Consider the following 19,775-nt stretch of genomic DNA (forward strand, 5'->3'; position numbering starts at 1 on the left):
TGAATATCACTCCAAAGGCAAAACCCACGAAAGCTGGCTTTGGGTACCTAAAATGTAATCTCTGCATTGCCGAGGAGAAAAAATAATACAGACACTCGTTTTTTAAATGTAGATAATTATCTCATATTCACTGTACTCCAAGCACTGTGGTAAGCACGTTATTAAATCATCCAATCCCCATAAAAAGCCTACAAAGTGTGAACACGACCTTCAATTACAGATGAAAAACAAAGGCTCTTGGAGGTGAAGGGATGCGCCCAAAGTCACAGAGTTAGGAAGTGACAGGGCAGTGTGACCGTGTAAGCCCTCAACCACAAAAGAAACACATACCACAGACTGGAAAACCTGAGAACGTTTCTTGAACCCTACACCCAAAGCAAAGATTAATATCTTCATGACGGTAATACATATACGCACTCTTACCAATAAGAAAGAGACAAACACCTCAATAGAAAAACAGGCAAAGGAAGTAATATAAGAAGGCAATCCACACAGGAAGTAATTCAGTCAATATCTGTTTAAAAAAATAATAAAATAAAATTCAACACCCCCCTCCCAGTTATCAAACAGAGGCAAATTTAAGCAAGGCAGCTTCCTACTCTATCAAACTGGATGAGATTCTAAAGAATTTGTCTCTGTGGCAGACATCGTTGCACATTGGGTTCTTTCAGAAACAGTCTGGAATGGGGTTAGTGGCAATGGGGTATTGATTAAGGACTGGCCTTTGGATCAATACCTGTGGAAGGGAAGGAAGGGAAGGGCAGGTCAGAGGCAGAAGGAAGACTTTGACACTCCCTGAGCTGGAATGACCCCATGAGCGCTGTCCTCACTTGGGTGGAGCTGGCTGATCTTTATACCCCCACGCTGATGTGTCACCCAGGAGGTTGCCCCAGGAGCGGTCATGACTTTGGGCGAGGTGGCTCTTTGCAGCTGAGCGATCCCTGAAGGGGCTGACCGCGGAAGGCACTCCCAGCAGCTGGGGTGACAGGTCGTCTTTCCTGGAAGAGGAATCCGGGTGACTCATCACAAAGATACAGAAAAATGCATACTAGAAGTCCTTTAAATATGCAACCCACTTCTCTGTGCTCCATGACAGAGTTAAAAGGGAGCTAGACTCCTCATTCCTGTAAGACCTGCATGCCTCCCTCCCTCACCTCCACCCCCTGCTCCCATTTGCCACCTTATCTTCTCTGGGGACCACTGGAGTCTCTCCCATGATGCCCTGTACCCATTGCTCCACCTTGGGAACAGCATGTGCTGTTGCAACAGCTGATTGTTCCATTTCCAGGCATTCTACAAGCTGTTTGTTAATCCATCGGTAGATTAAAATGAACCATCATAGGAGTATTTATACCATGGAAATGGGCAAATGCTATGGGTAGGACCAAAAGAGAGTCATTAATTCTGTAGCCATGTTCTCATCGATTGAAGATGCCAGGGTTCCTGGGCTATCCCTTGGGACCTGAATCCAGCCCCATCCTCCATCCCTCCTCCACTCCCAAAGGCCTTCACTGTGCACTCTAGAACTTAAGACTTAAGATGCACCATGAGCAAGAGCATCTCTCTCCTGCGAGTCCTCTCCACCATCTTGCTCTGGCTGGAACCTAGCCCTCCGTGGCAACCCCCACCCACCACCACTTGCTCCTTAGGTTTATTTCCAGACTACCATCCCTCCCCCCTTCCCCAAACCCTCCAGCTCCTGGTTGCCACTGTCTTCTAATCCCTCTTACTTGTTCCTAGAAGATTTCCACTCCTGGCTCATTGCCATTCACCCTAAACCACTCCTGTCCTGAATTTTGGTGATTTGACTATCCACAGAGATGGCCTCTTCATTCTTCGACCTCTGCACCTCCAAAGGTCTTGTCCTCCATGCCTTCTCAGCCACACTCCCCATGATCAGTCTCCAGCTGTGTGCTGTCCAGTACAGTGGCCACAGCCGACTGATGTTGGTCCAAAATGAGATGTGCTGTCAGTATAAAATACAGATTTCAAAGACTTGTCATAGAAAAAATTTTTTAAATACCTCATTAATCGGGGCACCTGGGTGGCTCAGTGGGTTAAGCCGCTGCCTTCGGCTCAGGTCATGATCTCAGGGTCCTAGGATCGAGCCCCGCATCGGGCTCTCTGCTCAGCAGGGAGCCTGCTTCCTCCTCTCTCTCTGCCTGCCTCTCTGCCTGCTTGTGATCTCTCTCTGTCAAATAAATAAATAAAATCTTTTAAAAATAAATAAATAAATAAATAAATACCTCATTAATCATTTTTTGAGGTCTCCATTGCTCTTAGGATGTTTTAAACTTTTTTCCAACTTTATTGAGGTATAATTGACAAGTAAGATTTCATATATTCACAGTGTGTACATTTAATTTACACATTTTTAATATATGTGTACATTGTGAAGGAATTACTACAATCAAGCTAATTAACATATCCATCACCTCACAATGTGTGTGCGTATGTGTATGTGTATGTGTGTGTGTGATGAATGAGAATACTTAAGATCTACTCTTTAAGGGGCCTCTGGGTGGCTCAGTTGGTTAAGTGTCCAACTCCTGGTTGCGGCTCAGGTCATTATCTCAGGATCCTGGGATTGAGCCCCAGATCTGTCCACAAACAGAGAGGAGCCTGCTTAAGACTCTCTTTCCCTCTCTCTCTGCCCCTCCCCCACTCTAAAAAAATTTAAAAAGATCAACTCTTAGCAAATTTCAAGGACACAATACAGGAGTCTTAACTATAGTCAAGTCACCCTGTCGTACATCAGGGCTCCAGGGCATAGTCATTCTACATAACCAAAACTTGTACTCTTTGACAAATATCCTTATTTTTATGGCTGAATAATATTCCATTGTGTGTATATATCCCCTTTTCTTTATCCATTAATCCTTTTCTCCACATCCTTGCCAACCCTGGTAATCTTTTGTCTTTTTGGTAATTCTAACTAGGTGAGGTGGGATCTCATTATGGTTTTTATTTGTGGTTCCCTGATGATGAGCAATGTTGAGGATTTTCCTGAACACCCGTTGGCCATTCTCATGTCTTCCTTTGAGAACTATCTATTCAGGTCCTTTGCCCACTTTTTCGTTGGGTTATTTGGGTTGTTTGGGAGATATATAGATATATATAGATATAGATACATATATTCCAGTACGGTTTCATACCCAAACCCATAAGGAACTTAAACAGATTTTATATATATATATACACATATATATATATGTGTGTATATATATACACATATATATATATTTATATATAATAGATTATAGATATTATAGAGATACAGAGATAGATTATAGAGATAGATTATAGATATTTATAGATATTATAGATATATATAAACAGATTATATATACATATATATAATCTGTTTAAGTTCCTTATACATTTTGGGTATGAACCCCTACTGGATGTATGGCTTGCAAATATTTCTTCCCATGCTATAGGTTATCTCTGCATTCTATTGATGGCTTCCTTTGCTGGGCAGAAGCCTTTTAGTTTGATGCAATCCCATTTCTCTGTTTTTGCTTTTGTTGTTTGTGCTTTTAAGGCCAGAAGAACCATTGTCCAAACCAATGTCAAGAAGCTTTTCCCCTATGTCTTCTTCACTAATAATTCCTAAAATTTAAATGAATGCTGGAATGATTATCTCTGAGATGTATGCAGTCAAATAAAATGTGTTTTTTAAATTATTTGTGCCCATTTCTTTTTACTTTTCTAGTGTGGCTACTAGAGAACTGCCAGCTGCCTGTGTGGCTCACCTCTGCTCCTCCCACACAGTATCTCTGTCAGACCACACTGCTCTGGACCTTGCCATTTACCCAAACTATTGCTCCTTCCATAACCTCAGTTTCAAGCATGCCACCTCTGGACCACCACCCTTCATCTGTCCAACTCATTCCACTAGTGCCATCTCTCTCTCACTACACCGCATACACCTGGGAGAACCTCTAACCTGGTTAACTACAACACCTGCCAGCACGTGTTAAGTTGAAGGACACTGCAAGGAAACTTGCAAACATGGTGACTGGTCTCATTTTAAATCTCTTATTTGAACTCAGGTACTTCCATAGTGCAGACTGGCCATCCTATTATATTTCCAGGCCTTTCTCCTCAAAATCTCAGCATTTCCTTCCCAGTTTCAAGACATCATACCAGCGGATGACTTATTTCTGACTTCACTGAGAAAGGGAAGTGAGCCAAGGAGAACAATGACAGGCTCCCCACCACATTGGCCCAGCCACCCTGACCCGTCTTACCCTGGTTTTATGTTAAACACCGACCCCCATTTATGAACTAGCTCCCCCCCTCTTCAGCAACTTTCTGTCACCCCTCATCTTCCCTCTCTATTGGATAAATCCCATTATTTACCATTAAAAAAAAAACTCTGGATTTTTCATTCCATTTCCCTCCTCTTTTCAGGAAAGGTTTTTGAAAGTGTCAATTCTCACCCTCTCCAATTCCTCTCTTCCCGTTTTCTCTGGAACACATTTCAGTCAGGTTTCTGCCTCTTACCAGTGCAATGAAACTCTTCATTGCTTCTCTGTGTCACATGGGACAAAAGCTAAAGCCCTTACAATGGCCCACAAGCCCTATATGACACCTACATGATCTGGTCTCCCATTATTATCATCCCTCAGCAGCCACCATTCTATATGGAAGACCTAAGCCAAGTATTCCACAGCCAATTTCTGAGAGAGAACCTGGAAAACATGTGTGGACCCAAGAACCCCTTCTTTCTGGCTACCAAGAGGACTCAGAAATCCTACAGCCCACCCCATACATCCCCACTATCTCCAGCAGAGGAACAGAGGTTGGTGGGGGGCGCTGTGAAAAATCTGACTGACCATGCATTTCGATCTAAGAACTAGGAGTTTCTCAAAGGACTGTTTGGATTATTGTATTAGCCTAAGGTGACTACACTGGACTCTCTTCTTCTCCCCTCCTTATTACTCAGCATATGGTACCTTTCCAGAAAGATCAAATGAAGTAGGAAAATAAAAAAGCTCTGTTTTCCTTGCACATCTGATGTATTGTGAGTGACTTTGTGACCCTGCAAATGCACACATATGCACAGAAAAAAAAAGGTGACAAAATTAGACCCAAACGGATAAGTGGATTTTATGTTCTTCTTTATATTTTTGTTATTTTCTGATTTTTTTTACAGTGAGTATGAGCTAATTTTATCATTAGAAGAGTATTTTCAACTTTAAAAGAAGGTAGAAACTTTCACTCACAAATGAGATGAATAGAGACTAGATTTACTCTCCTTCCTGAAACAACCAAAATAAACTGGACCAAATATGTGAAATCGAAGTTCTCAACTCATGGGGTATCAGACAACAAAACATAATAATCTTTGAGAATGTGGGAGTAAACTACATGAACCCCGCAATTACCTAATCTTACTTTCATGAGAGGACTTCCAAGCCACAGCAAGGAAGGGGGGACCCAGCAGAATTTGGCAGACTTCTCGAGTTGAGAAGACAGAGCAGAGAGTCTAGGGAGAAGAATATAGCCAGAACTCTCAGCATGGAATATCCAAGAAGAGAGAGCTGCAGAGAGACAGAACCCAGAGATCAGCGGAGTCCCCCTCAAGCATTCAGCAGCAAACTGATTAGCACATGCTCCTGAGAAAACAATCCAAAGAGTGGGTGGAGGAAACCACCAGAAAGGACTAAGGGTGGGGCGCCTGGGTGGCTCAGTGGGTTAAGCCGCTGCCTTCGGCTCAGGTCATGATCTCAGAGTCTTGGGATCGAGCCCCGCATTGGGCTCTCTACTCAGCAGGGAGCCTGCTTCCTCCTCTCTCTCTGCCTGCCTCTCTGCCTGCTTGTGATCTCTCTGTCAAATAAATAAATAAAATCTTTAAAAAAAAAAAAAAAAGAAAGGACTAAGGGTGACAATACCTGGTATTCACATTGGGCTAGGAATAGTATCTTGGAAAACTCATAACTCATAAGGCATTGGGTAAAATATTCAAGAAGGCCTTGCCTCGATAGTGAAAATAATTAGTTCTAGAATAGAAGCTATTATGTGTCCACCTAACATATCATAAAGCATGCCCAGAGAGAATCAAACTGTGTCTAAGAAACTTAACTGTGTTCCAAAACAAAGTTCAAGAACATTTATAACTACAAAATATCTAGCACCCAACAAATAAAAAGTATAATATCAAGCATCCAATCAAAAATTTCCAGACATGCAAAAAAGCCAGAAAACAGAAGAAGGAGAATACTTGGGGCACCTGGGTGGCTCAGTCTCTGAAGCACCCAACTCCTGATTTCAGAGCAGGTTCTGATCTCAGGGTTGTTAGATCAAGCCTCATTCAGTCTCTGCATGGAGCCTGCTGGAGATTCTCTCTCTCCCTTTCCCTCTGCACACACTCACCTCTCTCCTTCTCTTAAAAAACAAAAAAGAAAAGAAGGAGACCACTCAGTCCATCAAAATCAACTCAGAACTGAGATCAACAAGAGAATTAGTACACAAAGATATTAAAACAGTTATTAAAACTGTATTCCATATGTTCTAATGTTACAAAGAGACACAGACATAAAAAAGACTCAAATCAATTTGTTAGAGATAAAAACTAAAATGTTTGAGGGGTGCCTGGGTGGCTCAGTGGGTTAAAGCCTCTGCCTTCGGCTCAGGTCATGATCCCAGGGTCCTGGGATCGAGCCCTGCATCGGGCTCTCTGCTCAGGAGGAGCCTGCTTCCCCCCTCTCTCCGCCTACCTCTCTGCCTACTTGTGATCTCTGTCTGTCAAATAAATAAATAAAAATCTTTAAAAAAAAAAAACTAAACTAAAATGTATGAAATGAAAAGAACACTGGATGAAATTAATGGCAAATTGACATTAAAGAAAAAAAGATTAGTTAACTCAAAGATAGCAACAGAAACTGCCCAAAATAAAACACAAAGAAAAAAAATATATTAATGAAAAAACATCAGTAAGCTGTGGGGCAACTTTGAGTGGCCTAACATACATATAATTAGAATCCCCAAATGAGAGGAGAGAAGGGTTCAGAAAAATTTAAAGAAATAATGGCCCCAAATCTGCCAATTTGATGATAACTATAAACCCAAAGATCTAGGTCCAAAGTCCAAACCCAAAGTCCAAAGAACAGGATAAAAACTCCATCAAGGTATATTGTAAGCTAATAGCACAAAACCTTTAATAAAGAAAAAATCTTAAAAGCAACTGGAGGAAAACAAACACGTCATGCACAGAGGGAAAAGATAAAATGGTAGCAGATTTCTCACCAGAACAAATGTGTGCAAGAAGGCAATAGAGCAACATCTTTAAATTACTGAAAGAAAAAACCTGCCAACCTAGAAGTCTATGCCCAGCAAACATAATTTTTTAATGAAAGTAAAAGATAATTTCAGACATGCACAAGCTTAAGGAATTTACTAACAGATCCTCACTATGAAACCTGTTAAAGACTGTTATTTATATAGAAGGAAAATGATTTCAGGTAAAAACATGATCTACACAAAGGAAGGAAGAGCACTGGAAAGGTTAACTAGATGAATTAATAGCTAAGATTTTTGTCTTACTGTTTACAATTCTTTAAAATAATTTATTATCTAAACAAAACAAAAAATGATGTGTTGTGGGATTTATAACGCATCTATGAATACATGTATAACAACAACATAAAGTCCACAAGGAGGGCTATGACAGTATATTATTATAAGGTTCTTATCCTATATGTGAATACACATGACATAACTTTACATGGAGGTAAAGTGTGATAAGTTAAATATGTATACTGTAAACCCTAAAGCAACCACTAAAATAACAAAAGCTTACAGCTAAAAATCCAACAAAGGAGGCGCGCCTGGGGGCTCAGTCTGTGAAGCGTCTGACCTCGTAGGCAGAGGTCATGATCTTGCACTCAGCAGCGAGTCGCTTGTTCCTCTGCCCCTCCCCCCATTCATACTCTCAGATAAATGACATCTTGAAAAATAAATAAATAAATAAACAAAAAAATAAAAATTCATTGAAGGAGTTAAAATGGAAACATAAAAGTTACTCAGTTAATACAATAGAAGGCAGAAAAAGAGGAGGAAAAACACTCAAAGAATAGATAGACAAATAGAAAAACATAGCAAGAGCACTGGGTGTTATACACAACTGATAGTGTTGAACACTACATCTGAAACTCATGATGCACTATGTGTTGGCTAATTGAATTTAAATTTAAAAAAAAAGAAAAACATAGCAAGATTATAGACTTAAACCAAGCCATACCAATAATCACACTACATGTAAGTGGTATAAACACCCAAATTTAAAGGCAGAGATGGTCAGATTGGATTAAAATGCAACATCCAGGGGTGCCTGGGTGGCTCAATGGGTTAAAGCCTCTGCCTTCGGCTCGGGTCATGATCCTGGGGTCCCGCGATCGAGCCCTGCATAGGGCTCTCTGCTCAGCAGGGAGCCTGCTTCCCCCTATCTCTCTGCCTGCCTCTCTGCCTACTTGTGATCTCTGCCTGTCAAATAAAAAAAAAAAAAAAAAAAAAACTTAAAAAAAAAAGCAACACCCAACTACTTGTTGCCTACAAGAAATGCAGTTTAAATACAGAGAAATTCAGACACTAAAGGTAACAGGGAGGAAAAGTACATTTCCATGCCAACACTGGTCAAAAAAAAGCTCAAGTGACTATATTAATATCAAACTAAATTTGAGAGAAAAAAAATATTTCCAGTGATGAAGTAAATCATTTTGTAATGATAAAGGTGCTAATTCATTAAAAGGACGTAAGAATCCTAAGCACTGTTGACCTTAATAATGAGTAAGGGCTAGGTAGGGAGAGATAGGTAGGGGGCTTTGTGATCCAGCTCACGGAAATCCCCAAAAGGTGGAGGTGTGGGAGAACCAGAGATAAGGGGACAAATCAGACCACCATACCTTAGGCATGTGGGGTGGGTTGTGTGTGTGTGTGGGGGGGTCTTTATGGTAATAGCCTGTGACCAACAAAGAATAACCAGATCCCAAGAAGGCAGTAAGCTGTGGCAGGTGTTATCAATAGAGATGTTGAAAGGATTTAAGTTCCCTGCTTAGCTTTCTACGAAAGACCAACCCTAAAGGGCCTCATAGGCAACCCTCTCAGGACCCCTTTCACTCTTGAGAGCTTTTTCTGTATCTTCACTTAATAAATTTTTATTACTTTACTCACTCTCCATTGTCCTCCAGATTCATTCTTTGACTCCATTAGATGAGAACCCAGCTCTCCCACTTCAATAACAGAACCTGAAAATACGAGAAGCAAAAACTGTTAGAATGGCAAGGAGAAATAGAGAAATCCATTGTTAGAGTTGGAGACTTCAAAGACTTTTTTTCAGTAATTGATAGACTAAGTGGACAGAACATCAACAAGAATACATCAGACTTGAGCAACATTATCAACCAACTCGACCTGACTGGCACTTGCTGCACAGTTCACCCAACAGCCGGAAAAGCACACATTCTTTGCAAGTGCACATGGAACATTCATCAAGATAAATCATATGCTTGGACAGAAAACAAGTTATCAGTAAGTTGTTTTTTTGTTTTTTGTTTTAGTTATTTCGATTTTTGAAAATATTTATTACAAGATTCCCTTTCCCATATTAAAAGGAAAACATATGACTGGAGATATTCCGAGGAAACTAGGTTAAACCAATTCCCAAATCCTCATCCAATAAAGTATCAATAAAGGACAGGTTATTTTGGAACTTAAAATTAGGGAAGCCTATACACAATTTAGATGGGGAAAGAGAAAAACAGAAAAAAAAAGTGAGAATGATCGTTTACATTTTACAGTCTTTAATTAAGCACATAAAACTGTACTATTTAATATATTTCTCCATGAACTTTTTGTGAAATTCAGATCGCAGCGTATCATTTACAAATCTTTTGTCTTTCTTCTGATCATCTACACCCTTTGCACAGTTCTTGAAAACAACATCATCATCCCACCTTCTTTTAACTTCGAAGTTGGCCTGAGGCTGGGATGGGCCAGTGAGATTCAGGAGAGGGTTTCCACTCAAAATGTTTTCCATACGTATTCTTTCTTCTCCAGCTTTCTGTTCTTGTTCCTTCCTGGCCGGCTCTTTAGCTCTTTCTTTTTTAATTTTTTCTATTTCTGCAAGAAGAGCTACAGTATCATCATCATCACTCTCCTCTTCAAAATCTTCATCTTCATCTTCCTCATCCATTAGAGGATCATCTGCATCAAGGTTGACAGCAGGAAGCTGGTCTAACTGAGGTTTCTTTGATACTGAAGAGGAGGTTGTATGTTCTCGTGTTGGACGATCTCTCTTTTTTTCTCTTGCAGCAGCTCGCTCTCTCTCTTCCAGCTCTCTCCTGAAGTCACGGTTGTGAACCTCTTCAGGGGCATCCTGAGTAGTTTGTCTATATTTTATCTTTGTATGAGAAGGTAGGTCTCTACTCAAATATTGCTTTGAGAGTTGGCTCAAATCACCTTCTCCTTTTCCTCTCCCACCTCTCGCAGGTTCAAAAGTTGGCCTAGCTGCTGTTGTCATCTTTTATGCTCCCAGAAGCCTCTGCCAAGTTATCAATAAGTTTTAAAGGATTCATGTAATTCAGAGCCTGCTCTCTGGCTACAGTGGAATTAAATCACAAGTCAATAACAGAAAGACAATCTGGAAAATGTCCTGTTATTTGGAGATTGGAAACTAAGTATCCTTCTCGTGGATCAAAGAAGATGTCAAAGAGGAAAGTACAAAATTTTCTGAACTGAAGGAAAATTAATACATTCTGTTTAGGAATTGGGGGGAGTTGCCCTTCGTTACACGCTGAATTGTGTTCCTCCAAAATTCATTGGTTGAAGCCTTGACCCCCAAAGTGACTGTATTTGGAGATGGGGCCTTTAGGGAGGGGATCAAGGTTAAACAAGGTCATAAGTATGGAGCCCTAACCTGACAGGGTGGTGTCCTTCTGAGAAGAGGGAGAAATGCCACAGGTCTGTCTCTCCACACATGTGGAGGAACAGTCATGGGAGGACCCAGCAGGTCACTGGTCGCCTGCAAGCCAGGAAGAGAGCTCTCCTCAGAAATCAGCCCTAAATCACCTCCATCTCCATTGTCTAGCCTCCAGAACTGTGAGAAAATTAATTCTGTTTTTAAGCCACCCAGTCTGTGGTATCTTGTTATGACAGTGAGCTGACAAATATACCATTAAAACTACCTGCGGGAAACTTATAACATTAAACGCCTGTACTAGAAAAAAATAGAACAATCTCAAATTGATGACCTAAGCATCACTTTAAGAAACCAAAGAAAGAAGAGCAAATTAAACCCAGAAGAAAGGAAATAATCATGATTTAAGTGGAAATCATCAAAATAGAAACAGAAAAAACAATAGATTAAAATCATTAAAATCAAAAGCTGATTCTTTGAGAAGATCAGGGAAATGAATAAACATCTCACTGGACTGATCTGGAGGGGGGAAAATTACCAAACTCAAGAACAAAAGTGTGCAATATTAAAAAGATAGTAAGGCAATATTATGAACAATTTTATGCCCGCAAATTAGACAATTCAGATGAAATGCACAAACACTTCCGTTGACACAAACCATCCAAGTTCTCTAAAAAAGAAATCAAGAGCCTGAATAGCTTCCTCTATCCTCTGTTTATCTACCTACTCTCCATTCACCGTCTTTATCAATTAAGGAAATAGCATTGACAGTGAAAGATCTTCCCTCAGAGAAAACCAGTGAGTTCTACAAAGGAGGAGATAATATTTATTCTACAAAAATTCCTCCCCCAAACTGAAAAAGAGTGTTTCCCAACTTGTATGAAACCAGTATGATGTTGGAACTAAAACCGAAGGGATTAACCCCCCCAAAAAAGAAAGAAAGAAAAGTAGAGAGACCAATATTCCTCCTGCACATGGACACAAACACGCAACCACAATTGTAGCAGATCGAGTCCAAGCACCTGCGGAAGAAGATGGCCGGTCATGGCCAGGTGGGGCTCGTCCCAGGACACGGGTTACGTTATTGATATGTGAGGCCATGGAAATGAGTCTCAAAATCCTGACGCTGCGGGAGAGGGAGCAGACATAAAATGAGTACACATTTCATGGATGTAGAATTGTAGGAAATTCTGCAGAAGGTAGAGAACAGAAAGAAGATCAATGGTTGCCTGGGGTAGGGGTACCAGGAGGACAGGGGAAGACCCCCTGGTAGCCACATAGGGTTGTTATCTTGATAACGGCAAAGGCTTTCTAGGCACGTGTGATGTCAAAACGCAGTGAATCCGGGGCACCTGGCTGGCTCGGTCAGCAAAGCCTGCGACGTTCGATCTCAGGGTCATGAGTTCGAGCCCCACTCTGGGTGTAGAGATTACTTAAAAAAAAAAAAAAAAAAACCCTCAGTAAATTGTGCACTTTAAATACGTGTAGCTTCTTGTGTATCAATGGATTCAAACTCCATAAAGCTATTTATAACCATAAAAGGAAGAATCACATGTGAGAACGCTTTCTCCCATCCAAAACCTGCCTCCCCCGCTATCTGCTCTGGAATGTTGAATCACTGGGCAGGCGGATGCTCTCTGCACCCCCACCCCAGGATGCCCCCCTCCACAAGTTCTCAGGGGGTTGGGATGGGGTAGGGGGCGCTCGGGGCCCAGCTGCAATTTGGCTTAAAAAACCACAGTTAAATAATAATAATAATAAAATTTTTCAAAAGAGAGGCGCCTGGGTGGTCAGTTGAGCATCGACCTTTGGCTCAGCTCATGACCTTGGGGTTCTGGGATCGAGTCCCAGGTTGGGCTCCCTGCTCAACAGGGATTCTGCTTCTCCCTCTTCCCCTCCCCCCACCATGCCCTCTCTCTTTCTCTCTCACTCAAAATAAATGAAATTTTTTTAAAAGATAAAAATAAATAGGGCGCCTGGGTGGCTCAGTGGGTTAAGCCGCTGCCTTCGGCTCAGGTCATGATCCCAGGTTCTGGGTTCGAGCCCCACATCGGGCTTACTGCTCAGCGGGGAGCCTGCTTCCTCCTCTCTCTCTGCCTGCCTCTCTGCTTACTTGTGATTTCTCTCTGTCAAATAAATTAAAAAAAAAAAATCTTTAAAAAAAAATAAATAAAAAAAATAAATAAAAAGTCAGAGTTACTTATTTCCAAGAGGCCCTAAGTCTGGGGCTGCCCATGGTTAGGGCCAAGCTCTTTTCTCCTTACACTTCATACATTTTCCTTCTAGAACTGCTGGCAGTTTTGCACCTCCTCCCAGAGACACTGATTTTGGTGTGTCTCCAAAAGAACCCACGCCTGGTTTTCAATGTTCTTAGCAATGACGGGGACCAGGGCTCGTCAACCTCAAGTGCCCATCGTCATCGGCGGGGGGCCAGGGGGACAGGTGAGGAATAAAAGCTCTCAAGTGGACTCAGGAATTTGTGTTTGAACAAGCCCCCCACCCCCCGGCCCCCACCCAAGAGATTCTGTTTGCAAACCCCTCGCTTGGGACCTAGTCGACCAAAATAACAATCACAGCCTTGTCCCTCAGTACAGTGTGGAAACAGGTTATGTTTCCCTGAATTTTCCCCTGCGTGAGGGCCCAGAGGAGGTGCGAGAGGAGACCAATGTCCAACAATAAAAGGAAGAATTGCTTCAATGGAAGCATTTGAGGTATGAGTCACAGGCCAGGGGCGCAAAGGGCATGGGAGGGAGACAGGCTTCCGGGAGCCTCGGTGCCCCGCAGGGACCCGACAGCCTCGGCCTGGCCAGATGGAGCCCGCTCTTACCTTTCAGATGGAGGAGAAGGCTACCTGTCGCAAGCAGAACCTCATTCTCCCTGCCTTCCTCCTTTAAATGCTCTTAGAGGTGGCAGGAGGGAGCTACAGGCTGGACCATACGTTTTGCCCACCTGTGAAAGCAGAGGAGGGTCAGCCTGGGAGAGACAAGAAGGCAGGAGGATGGAGCCGTCCCCGAGTGGCCGCAGACCACCTGTGGGTTCTCACCACAGGGCAGGTTCCCCAGAGATGCTGCAGGGCCCACAGCAGCCAGGCCCCCCTGCAGCACCCATCCCACACACCCGCCTCCTCGGAAAGTGATGCTTCCACCATTTGGACCCAACACTGTTGCCCATCATCCAGGAAGACCTTTGCGTCACAGGAAGACCTTGGACTTTGCCTCTGATGGTCTCAGGCTCAGAATACAGGTTGTCATTCACAGGCTCAAAAGTGCCTTTACCCAGAAGCTAAACAAGCCAACCGTGGAGCCTGTGCCCTCCACCGACCTGCCCAAGGCCCTCACCTTGCCATATGCATTCTCTCCCTTCCAGGACCCTCCCGAACTAAAAAGTTTTAGCACCCACAAATCTGGGTCCACCCCTCAGGGATGCCCAGGTCCACAGCATGGGGCTAATAGTGACCATCTTGGAGGGTTGTCCCAGGGAGTCATCAGGTGCTGGTGCCAGCGCCATCACCGGAGAGCCCTGTGCTGCCCTTGACCATGACGAGTACCCGGGCCATTTGGATTTCTCTCTAGAACTTGGGGCTCCAGAGAGAAAATCATGTCACGGGGCTTCCTTTGCCGGTGTGTCTCAGCAGCTCTGGGAGGCAAGGCATTTCAATATTGAGATGCTGCGGTCTTCTGACTGGTGCTGGGCTCAGTTTGCAAAGGAAGAAGAATAGAAACCAGCAGATTTATTGTTTCACAGATGGTTCCTCTCAGGTAAACATGCCTCATTATACCTGTCCAGCTAATGAACGCTGCGTCCACCTTGTCTCTGGGACCCCGGCTCCACCATGTGCTGCGTCCCCGTGGCACCCCACGCCCACCCATCACCGAGCCCCGTGATAATGGCCTGGGGTGGGGGCAATCACGCATCTAACGTGTAGCATCATGTGTGACAAGCACCTGGACAGAAGCAGCCACACTCACGTGGCCGGCCTGCATTCTGTTAGCCTTATTTCCATCGACTCCCGTTACCTACGGCTAACCTCGAAACTTAGCCACTGGAGACAACAATAAGACCTTGCAATAAGTATTGTGTTACCAGCTCCCCGGGGGGGCGAATGGGCTCAGCTGGGCGGTTCTTGCTCCCCTGCAGTCTCTCAGGGCAGTTGAGGTCTGGGGCTGGGAGTAACGCCTCCAGAAGCCTCCCTCACTCATGCAGCTGGTCCCATTGGTACCACCTGTCAGCTGGGGTCTGGGGGAGGGGGGGTGCTCCTGGTGGGGAAGGCATGGCCTCCTGGCACAGGCAGGAACTTATAGAACCCCATCCAGGGGAAAACCACCTCTGGTTTCATTCAGGCTGGAGTGGAGCACGGGGAAGGGTGGGGGTAAGAGATGAGGCTGAAAAACCAGCAGAAGCCAGGTGACCAAGGGCCTCAGAAGCCCAGCCCGGGGTTTGACTTCATCCTAAAGGTACCTGGTTTTAGTCGGGAAGTGACACGATCAGATTTGGGTTTGGGGAGCACCTGGGAGGCTCAGTAGGTGAAGCGTCTGCTTTGGCTCAGGTCATGATCTTGGGGTTCTGGGATTGAGTCTCGCATCGGGCTCCCTGCTCAACAGGGAGCCTGCTTCTCCCTCTGCCTCTCCCCCTGCTCATGCTCTCTCTAGCTCTCTCTTGCACCCGTGCACTCACTCTTTCTCTCAAATAAACAAATAAGATAAGATCTTAGAAGAAAAAAAAAGATTTTGGCTTCTGCTGGGTGGTTCTGACTGCCTCTTAAACAGCTCTCCCCTGACCCTCTGTCCTAGGCTTGTGCACCCCACAGTGCGATGGCCTTTAGGAGGACCCTGGAAAGAGATGTAGGGTTTGAGGACAAGAAATTGCAGCATCCAGATACCCAAAGTGTGGTCTAGAAGGGCACGGGGCTCCCAGTGGGATTGTGCCCCTGGCCCTCCCAGCCAGCAGCTCTGCTCAAAAGCACAGGGCCCTGAGCGGGTGCCCCCAGATGCCCCCCCAGGTTTCAGGGTGGTAGTGTATCCAGGGGAACCCTTACAAAGTGGGACTATCTAACCCAGTAACAATTTTCAACGAGGCTTTATGTTAATCCTCAATATAATCCATTCATGAAATTGACATGATATCCACAAAGCCTATAGGTCCTTATTGGTCCCCAACTTTTGCAGAGGCCCCTGAAACACCTGGTCCCTAACATTGCGATGGCCTGGCTGGGAAACCAGCTGGGAGGCTGATGCAGTGATCCCGGAGAGGCTGGCAGCAGGATCTGAGCCAGCCACACTAGGGTTTCACCAAATGGTGCTTGGAACACCGTCTCCCTCTACACGCTGGTGGCTTTCCTAATTGGTCACAAGCACTTTGCAGAGAGGATGGAAATCTGTCATCTTCTGTTTGCTGTGCCTGCCTGCTGGTGGGCAGAGACGGGGAGATAGGGCTCCTGGGGAGGAGATCTCTCCTGTTCTGGATGCTTGGCCAGATGACACTGGGCATGCCCAGTTCTCTCTTAGCTTTCAATGCCCTTCTTAGAGGGAAGGCCCCTGATTCCTTCCTCCCCAGAGCCCATCACACAGAGAAAGAAGTCCTTCTGCCTCTTCTTTACCTGCTCCAGAACGCCTCTCTCCACCCAATTTGTGACTTTGAACTCTTGCCCTGCTTGAGGTTCAGGGCGTGACCTATCTTCTCATAAACTATACCCCTCCCTTCCACCTTTGGACTCCTTGTCATTCCCTCCCCATCTCTCCCCCACTTACGTGATGTGCCTGGGTCTTCTTCCCCACCCAGAATTTAGAACCTGACTGCAGAGGAGTTCACACCTGAAAGAAGCCATCCCTGCCATCTCTACTACAGCATGAGCTCACCTGCAAGCAATGTTGGGGATATCCTCTGGACCCCACTGCTGGGGCCTCCACTCCACAGGGCTCGTGCTCCCTCAGGCCACAGCATTCTCTCTGCTCTGCATTTCCACAGCACGGACTGTCCCTCAGCCTCATCTGCAGGGAGGGGCCTCATGGGCAGTGGGAAAGGGTGGGGTCCCTGATGGGGACTGAGCCTAGTCATGGGACCCAGACAAGCTGTTAACTCTCTCTGACCCCATGGCCACCAAGTCACCTCACCTGCTGTTACGGATCAAAGTGTGCCCCAGCCAAACAAAAAAAAAGACATGCCGGAGTCTTGACACCCAGGACCTCAGAACATGATCTTCTGTGGGGATACGGTCTTTACAGAGATGATCAAGTTAAAATGAGAGCATTTGGGCGGGTCCTATTCCAATAGGACTGGTGTGCTCCCACGAAGGAGAGGCTGGGACACAGACACCCACAGACAGTGGGAAGACACAGGGAGAAGATGGTCACCTACAAGCCAGCCAGAAAAGCCTGGGACAGATCCTTCCCTCAAGGGCCTTAGAAGGAGGCAAGCCTGCCAACACCTCGAATTCAGACCCCTTGGCTCCAGAACTGTGAGCCAACACATTCCTGTCGTTTAAGGACCACATTTTACGGGACTGTGCAATTGCAGCTCCGGGACAATAATGCACCTGTTGACGTCCCAGAAGGAGATAACTGTGTGGAGGGGCTGTGCAGGGTGAGTGCCGTCAATCCATTCATGCCAGGAGCAACCATGGAGCACCTACTGTGTGCAGGCCAGAGTCGGGGTGCCTGGGTCTGAAGGATCGACTTCATGATGTCGTCTGTTTGCTCCCCTGACATGAGTCCCACTCCCAGTACCCTATGAAGTCAGAGCCCATCTCAGTCCTCACGGCTCCTGGTTCATCATTAAGCACAGAATGGGTACGGAATAAATTTGAGCCAATAAAATTGTATGGATTTGTCATCGCTGCAGGTTATTCAACGGACAAGTCTGCCTGTGGGTGTGCTGAGTGTTTTATAGTCCTCAGCAACATCCAGAAAAACTAAGCATAGTTTACGTCCAATATTGCCTCATTTATTTTGTGCCATGACAGGCCAGGCTTGTTTTGTGGGGCGTAGGATATTGGGGCCAGAGTGACAGCATCTCGTTTGCTCTCATGGCCTCACCCCACCTTGCAGGGGTGCAGAGCATGGCTTTGGAGAATGTTTCGAAGTGAGGTCACATTTTCTTGGTGTAGCCGCCTGTAGATAAAAAGGCGTTTCATGGGATGCTTTGTGCAAAATCTTAATAATTCTAATACCCCAGAAGTCATTTTAAAATGGCCTTTTTGAGAGCTCTGCTTTATTCTTCAGTAAGAGGAGAAAGAAAGAGAGAGAAAAGGAGGGAGGAAGAAAGAAAGAAAGAAAGAAAGAAAGAAAGAAAGAAAGAAAGAAAGAGAAAGGAAGGGAGGGAGGGAGGAAGGGAGGAAGAAAGGAAGTGAGGGGGGAGGAAGAGAGGAAGGAAGGAAGGAAGGAAAGAAGGAAGAAAGGAGAGAGAGAGGAAGGGAGGAAGAAAGACAGGAAGGGCAAAACGTGGGGTAAAAGCAGCCCCTGAAGCATTTGGACATGGAGTGACTCTGGGCAGCAGGGCTTTGGGCATGACAAGAACGAGAATGCCAAGCACACAAATTCGAATGCCATCTTTTCCCTGCAAACAATGAATAATTATAGATGCCGAGTGTCTCGGGGAAGATCTGCTGGGCATATGGCCCCTTTCCCTTCATGCCACTTTTCTTTGCTCCCCCGGGCTGCAAGGAAGCCAGTGTGAGTCAGCAGTTGGCCACAGCACGCCGACACATGAAATATAAGTGAGGACATGTCTTCAAGTTCCAGGGCAATGAGCCACCGTGTTTAATCCACAGCACATTTACCGAGTGGCTACAATATGCCAGGTCCCATGGGTATAGAGGGAGGGTCCGTCATGCAAGGAGCTCATGGCAACCCAGTTCCAAGATCATTTATTGAGTGACTTCTGCTTACCAAGCAAGGTGCTCGTGCCGGGGGGCAGGGGATATATGGAGTGGGGAAGATGAATGTGAACGTGCTGTGATTCCTGCCCTAGTAGAGTTATAGATCCATGAGGGAGAGAGATTTGTGAAGAGTCACATCTTACCTTTTCATTCTCATAGCGCTGTCTGAGGGAAGCACAAGAATTACACCCGTTTTACAGATGTGGCGACTGTGGCACAGAGGTCCAGCCCGTGGTCGGGGGTGGGAAGTAAGAGAGGTGGCGTGTGGACCTCGCCTGGCTCTGTGCCCCGGGCTGAAGGGGCGGCCGCGGCATACGAGAGGTTAGAGAACTCAAGCAAGAGATGAGGGGGGACAGGCAAGCAGCCCACAGGAAGGCAGGAGAGGGCTGAAACCCCAGGGGAGCGAGTGTCTCCCAGGGGAGAAGGGAGGGGTGACAGGGACGCAGTGAGCTTCTGGGTCGAGTTATGGAGGATTTTCAACAAGTTCAGAGGCCAGGGGAGGACAGGGCAGGTGGAGGCAGGAGCAGACCATGTGGGGTAGGGATGGGGGCAGGCAAGGGGAGCCAGGAGGGCCGTGGACGGAGTACGGGCAGGGGCAGGGCGCAGCGGGCCCTGCCGGCATGCCGCACGGTTAGATTTGTCTTGCTGGTGCTGTCGGAGACTCTGAAGAGGGACGTGACCAGATCCAGCCCAGGTCGGAGGCAGGTCACTGACAACAGCTGGCGGAATTGATTAGGTGAGAAACTGATAGACATCTGTGGGCCATCGCAAAGATGCCTGATACTCCGACTCTTTCTCATGCGGAGCAGCTGACTAAACCAGGACGCTGACCAAGGAGACGGGCCAGGCCCCAGGAGTCAGAACAAGGGCAGATGTTCCACTCAAGGTGGCCAGGGGTAGAAAGATCTGGAGAGAGAGTCTGAGGCAAGGTCCCAGTGGCCAACAACTAGTCTAGACACCCACGTCCGCCAGTCCGAAGGT

The 19,775-nt window shown here is 45.5% G+C and overlaps 1 protein-coding gene and 1 long non-coding RNA gene across 2 annotated transcripts; both read right to left on the reverse strand.

The window, feature by feature from the left end:
- Positions 1-502: 502 nt before the first annotated feature.
- Positions 503-9,400, reverse strand: LOC125105275 (uncharacterized). The gene is made up of 3 exons (XR_007128854.1): positions 9,178-9,400; positions 1,850-1,966; positions 503-1,372 (listed from the first exon to the last, which is right to left on the reverse strand). It is a non-coding gene; the product is annotated as an uncharacterized LOC125105275 (long non-coding RNA).
- A 392-nt stretch (positions 9,401-9,792) lies between these two features.
- On the reverse strand, positions 9,793-10,539 carry LOC125105274 (spliceosome-associated protein CWC15 homolog). The gene has a single exon (XM_047738589.1). It carries the CDS (start codon positions 10,523-10,525, stop codon positions 9,830-9,832), a length of 696 nt encoding a protein of 231 aa, XP_047594545.1. The 5' UTR covers positions 10,526-10,539; the 3' UTR covers positions 9,793-9,829.
- Between the last annotated feature and the right edge of the window lie 9,236 nt (positions 10,540-19,775).

The sequence above is a fragment of the Lutra lutra genome, chromosome 7 (genome assembly GCF_902655055.1).
Source record: "Lutra lutra chromosome 7, mLutLut1.2, whole genome shotgun sequence".
Classification (NCBI taxonomy): domain Eukaryota; kingdom Metazoa; phylum Chordata; class Mammalia; order Carnivora; family Mustelidae; genus Lutra; species Lutra lutra.